The 6,329-nt window shown below is 30.9% G+C and overlaps 1 protein-coding gene across 1 annotated transcript in view; it reads left to right on the top strand.

Moving 5' to 3' along the window:
- Nucleotides 1-5,633, top strand: part of LOC111682083 (myb-like protein X) — a 9,323-nt gene extending 3,690 nt beyond the window's left edge. Inside the window, exons 3-8 of the mRNA XM_046954156.1 lie at nucleotides 863-1,195; nucleotides 1,799-1,945; nucleotides 2,006-2,159; nucleotides 2,237-2,394; nucleotides 5,428-5,548; nucleotides 5,608-5,633. Coding sequence (XP_046810112.1) covers nucleotides 863-1,195; nucleotides 1,799-1,945; nucleotides 2,006-2,159; nucleotides 2,237-2,394; nucleotides 5,428-5,548; nucleotides 5,608-5,633 — 939 coding nt within the window. The remainder of the gene's footprint in view (nucleotides 1-862; nucleotides 1,196-1,798; nucleotides 1,946-2,005; nucleotides 2,160-2,236; nucleotides 2,395-5,427; nucleotides 5,549-5,607) is intronic.
- The last annotated feature ends 696 nt before the right edge of the window (nucleotides 5,634-6,329 follow it).

Here is a 6,329-nt window from a genome sequence, read left to right as displayed (position 1 = left end):
GACTAGACTATAGACTAGACTATAGACTAGACTATAGACTAGACTATAGACTAGACTATAGACTAGACTATAGACTAGACTATAGACTAGATTATAGACAAGACTATAAACTGAACTATAGAATAGACCACAAAATGTACTATAGAATAGACTATAGGCTGGACTATAGACTAGACTACAGACTAGACTATAGACTACACTGTATACTAGACTATAGATTACACTGTACACTAGACTATAGACTACACTATACACTAGACTATAGACTAGCATAAAGGTTAGACTATGGAAGTAACTATAGATTATACTTCAGGCTAGACTAGACTATAGAGTTGACTATAGGATATACTATAGACTAGACTAAATGCTAGACTATAGAGTAGACTATAGGATATACTATAGACTAGACTAAATGCTAGACTATAGAGTAGACTGTAGACTAGACTATATACTTATTTATGTATTGTGATATAGACTAGACTTAAGACTAAACTGGACTCTGGGTGTAAGTATTAAATTTTAAACTCTATCTAATTTTCCATGGTTGAAAATAAAGTTGATCAGTAGTTTTAGCATTAGAAAAGCGGCTTAATATACAGTTTTTTTAACTCCTGATTTAATCAAAAGTAGGATAAAAATAACTTCATATTAGTATTCATATAGTAATTCCAAAATGTATAAAACAACATAGATCAGTTGGTTAGTATAATCATAAAAATCAAATTGAGTAGACTAAATATTTAATACATTGTAGTTTTAGTGCATGATTTCGAAAATCTAGTTAGATATGAAACACTTACAATGAGTAAAGTTTTCTTTCCAAAAAAAAGCAAAAAAACAATATTTCCAATTATTTTCTTAGGAACCCGAAGTAAAAGCAGAAAACGTAGAAGAAACGAATGAGAACAATGAAGCTGAAACGAATAATGAAGCTGACAACGAAACACAAAATCAGGAAGAAACTGAAAATGAACCCGAACCTAAAACTGAGACAGAACCGGAGCCCGAGCCTGAGTCTGTCGAGGCAAATGATATTAAAAATAGTGAACCTAATAATGAAGAAAATCTTGACGAAGAGGAACTAGATGGAGAAGGTTCGCCCACCTCTTCACTGGCCATAGAGGGTTTCGTGCAAGGCGATGCTGAAGATAATACAGTTCAGTCACAAACAGCTGCTTATGTTCATGACGATGAAGTATAACTTTTTCAAAAAAAAATCATTTTTGTCCCGTTTGTTTGTTTTTTTATTCTCTCAGCATACAAATAACGATGCCGTTACAATTTTTAATATTATGATTTCTTATGAGTTTTAATGTGTTTTTTAGTTATATTATTATTTTTTTTAAATTGTTTTTATTGATTTTAAAATTAAATTACTATTTTATGAATGTGAATAATTATGACTACAAACAAACAACTACAGAAACTCTGTCTTACTCAACTCTCACAGTCCCAGTGTTTTCTTTCCGTTTTAAGTTCTGTTTTAATTTAACTTCCGGTTTAGCTTACAATTATCTAATTTCCGTTTTACTCTATGTTTTCTTGTAATTTTCTTTATTGTTTCTTTTTTTAATTTTAATACTTTTGGCACAATTTTCCAACACTTTCCATTGTTATCCATTGAATGAATTGGCTTTTTTTTCGTGTATAAATTTATAATTTGAAATTTATGTTGTGTTTTTTCGTTACATTTTTGTTTTGTGAGTTAAAATTGTTAGATTCGATTAAATTTTAAATTATATAAAAACACCATATTTTATCATCACAATCGAACAATAATTAAATGCAAACAATAAAGGATACACGCATTCAGAGTATTATTGCCTCCGGCGATATGGAACAATTGGCACAAATTGTTTTAAACGGTGATGGCCAGAAGTTGTTAAATGTGGAAGCAGCAGAACCGGAAATACAAGCATTTCTAAAAAATGTACCCAATTATATGGTAAATATGATGATTTGTGTTTTATTTCTTTTATATTAAATATTTTCTTTTCTTTTAAAGAATAAAATACGTCGTGTTCACGAAGCCTCACGTAATGGCAGTCTTTTAAATCTACAGCAGGCCTTAGATCGTAGAAAGTTTGCCATTGCCAAAGATGAAATCTCACCAAATGGTGCCACTCCTTTACATGTGGCCGTCTTATTTGGTAATAGTGGTAAGTTTGTTATGTACTTTTTCATTTATTATATTTATATATGGGGTTTACTATATAAAATTCCCTTTCTTTTTAAGATATTGTACGCTATTTGTCTGCCCGCTTTCCCGAAACTACAACAGTAGCCGATAATGATGGTCGGACCGCTTTACATTATGCTGCCGTTATTAATGATAATGGTCATTTTTATAATGTTCTTCTACAATTGGGTGCTAATCCTAAAGTCGTTGATAAGGTATGTTTAGATTTGAATATTTCTTTGCGTATATTAAAATCTCAAAAAATATCACATATGGAATCTTCTAGTCATAGTTTTCGACTACATCTTATGACATAGAGAATATTCTTATTTTAAAAATGAGTCTAGGGTCTAATTAGGTCCGATTATTACGAAAATTTTACGAAAAATGAGTTTGAGCAAAATTTTTTTAAATAATCCTAAAAACTGCAGCCTATGTAGCTTTACATTGATACATAGACAAACAGATAGGGAAATCTATTCAGAAAGTGATACGAACAGACATACGGACGGACGAAGAGACAGACGGACACAGTTATTATGTCCGATTATTACGAACATTGTACAAAAAAAGAGTTTGAGCCAAATTTTATTAAATAATCTTAAAAATTTGAAACAGACAGACAAACATACGGACGGACAGACATACGGACGCAGCGAAATCTATTCAGAAAGTGATTTCGAGCCGATTGTTATGCTTTAAGTTAGTTATAGAGCCAATATATTTGGGTGTTACAAACATCTGGACAAATGCATAATACTCTTTCCACTATAGTGGTGTAGACTACAAATAGAAAGCATTTGGGAGGTTAGTTGTATGTCAGACCGTAGGTAGTAAGTTCAACTCCCAAACAAACACACTATTAAAACAAGTAATATTTCTATATTCGGCTGTGCCAAATCTTATATACCCTTCACCAAGTATGTTTTAAAAAACAGTTTTTATTTATTTTGTATCTCTGCACACATGTCACACATAACATACACACAAAAACAAATATAAACTGTAGCAGAAAGAAATATTAACCGTTGTACTGTAATACCACCGTCAAACTGTATTACCACCCTCAAACAAATATGAGCTGTATTACTGCTTTATCTCCTTGTTCTTGTTATACCATTCACCTTCGTGAGAACAGAATAAAACCAAATACATCTCCACACGCACATGTACATCTTTATCCAATTCACAGTGTTGTTGTTGCTTTTTTAACAAAGCATGTGCAAAAGATGTGGCTTTTTTGATGAAATTTTCAGAAGTTGTCTCGGATTTTTGCTCATATCTCCGTTATTTATAGACCGATTTTGCTGATTTTAAATAGCGATCTTCTCGAAAGCATGTCTAACTGAATTATTGAAGATTCGGATAACTAATATAATACAATCCCATAGATGTATAGGTATTTTAAAGGATATAGGATGTATCTTACATCATATCATTTAAAACTACTATTTAAACAATGAATGATGAATTTTGAAAACGAGAGTAAGAGAGAAAAATTAGGTCCAAAAATTGAGTCCTATGCAATGGTTAGATTATGTTAACAAACTCCCATAGACAAACATAAGAGTGTGGCCTAGTCGAACATTGGATAAATCAGATAGATCTGAAAAATGAAACTTTTTTGTCAAGAAGTTTTAGAACTCGGCAATTATATAGAAAATCGATAACACTTTCATTTCATTCTCATCGGTGATTACATCTGTAGAAGGCATTTTATGGATGTATTTCAGTTATAACCAGTAACCACCCATACCAGAGGTCTGTAAAGATCACAGGGCCGCCTGGTACCACATTAGTCATCAAAGTTTTAATAATTTTTCTATAACATAATGCTTATAATGTGTTACCAAAAAATGTATATGTGTTACCAAAGTGACAACACTATGTTGTCAAACAGAATGTTGGCAACAATTCGTTATCACAACGATGAATTGCCTTTATCAGTAAATCTACTTTATATTGTACAGTACATAAGGTCAAAAGTGATTAAGTTTTTTTAGAGACTTTGATATTTGTTCGACTTTTAAGTGAAATCCTGACCAATTTTGATTATTATACCCTACATCACTATAGTGGGAAGGGTATTATGAGCTTGTTTTGGTCCTGCACCAACCTTTAAATATATCAATCAGCTCAGAATCTTTCTGAGTCAATTTAACTATGTCCGTCTGTCTATCTGTCCGTCTGTCTACAACCACCTTTAAATATGTCAGTCAGCTTAGAATCTTTCCGAGTCGATTTAAGTATGTCCGTCTGTTTATCTGACCATCCGTTTGTCTGTCTGTCCGTATGTCTATCTGTCTGTTTGTTTGTCTGTCTGTCTGTCTGTCTGTCTGTCTGTCTGTCTGTCTGTCTGTCCGTCTGTCTGTCAGTCTCTCTGTCTGTTTGGCTGTCTTGTCGGTTTGTCTGTATGTCTATCTGTCTGTTTGTTTGTCTGTCTGTCAGTTTCTCTGTCTGTCTGTTGGTTTGTCTGTCTGTCTGTCTGTCTGTCTGTCTGTCTGCCTGTTTCTCTGTCTGTCCGACTGTCTGTTTTCGCATATATACCTTGTGCGCAGGCTACAAATAGCAATTTTCAAGATAATTTAATGAAATTTGGTACATATGCTATTGAAAAGGATTGTTTTCGTTAAATGTTAAAAAAAAAAACAAATTAAATGTTTTTTTTAAATAATTCACATTTTGAACATACTGAGTGTAGGGTATCATATGGTCCGGTTATGCCCGACTATATTTTCATACATGTTTTAAATTTGGTTTCTTATTTAGGTAAAACGATTTTAATTTACTATTTTGTAGTCTGAGGTAAAATTATAATAAGAAGTATATTGTATCACTATACACAAGATTATCTTACAATTGAAAAAGAACTCGGATATATTTGATTGATATTTTGATACGCAACAAACGAAATAATAAAATCAATATACCAGCCGGTCGTCTACGATATAAAAATTATTCATTACCCAGAAAGAATTTCTAAGAAAATACAGTAATTATATAGAGGAAGGTTAGATTTCTATAGAACAAAGACCGTTTTGATCGTTTTGATATTAAAAAGTGTTAATTAGTATGAGAACCAATACATATGCTATTAAAAAGGTTTAAAGTTAGACAAAGACAAAATTGTATCTTTTCAAACCGTTTACAAACTATTTTAAAATATTAAATAATTAATTAATACACATACAAACATGACCTAAAAGAAATTAATCAATAATTTTAAATTGTTTTCAATATTTTCAAAGATGGGTCACACACCTGAAGACTATTTAAGTAAAGAAGAACTAAAGGATACTTTAAGCTATAAAGAGTTATTAAAACGTTTTGGTGCTGAGGAATTGGAGGAAAAACTTTTAAGTGACCAAGGTAAGTGGGTCAAAGGACTTTGTTTAAAAAAATTATATATAAATATTTAAATTAATTAGAATTGCTAGTTAAGAAAACGTATTAATGGGGGAAGTTTAATAATACGAAATCTATTGTAACTGCTGTTTGTTTCTTTGTTTGTTTGTATGTATGTGTTTTAAGTTTTCTTTTCTCTAAAGGTTTTATGGTTTATTACAAAATTTTTTGTTTGATTTTCATTTCTATTTGGTTTATATTAACTATTAATTTTTGTTATATTTTCACGGCTTTATTTTTTGTTTATTACCACAGCCAATGATTTTATTATTTTTATTCTACGCTCACTATTGCAGGTGTTCATTTATGTCTTTTTTGTTGTTGTGTTGGTGTTTTAAATATTGAATTAAATTTATTATTCTATTAAATTAAAACGGGATTTTTATTGCATGCAACTAAAATTTGTGTTTTTTTGTATTATTCATTGTTTAGTTTGTTAGCTGTTTTTAAGTTTGCGCAATTTTTATATTTTTTATTTTTTTATACTCTAGTCTATAGTCTAGTCTATAGTCTAGTCTATAGTCTAGTCTATAGTCTAGACTATAGTCTAGTATATAGTCTATTCTATAGTCTAGTCTAAAGTCCAGTATATAGTCTAGTCTATAGTCTAGTATATAGTCTAGTCTATAGTCTAGTTTATAGTCTAGTCTATAGTCTAGGCTATAGTCTAGTCTATAGTCTAGCCTATAGTCTAGTCTATAGTCTAGTCTATAGTCTAGTCTATAGTCTAGTCTATAGTCTAGTC

Source organism: Lucilia cuprina, chromosome 6, assembly GCF_022045245.1.
Source record: "Lucilia cuprina isolate Lc7/37 chromosome 6, ASM2204524v1, whole genome shotgun sequence".
Classification (NCBI taxonomy): domain Eukaryota; kingdom Metazoa; phylum Arthropoda; class Insecta; order Diptera; family Calliphoridae; genus Lucilia; species Lucilia cuprina.
The sequence above is the reverse complement of the archived record's forward strand: the minus strand, read 5'-3'. Positions and strand labels throughout refer to the sequence as shown.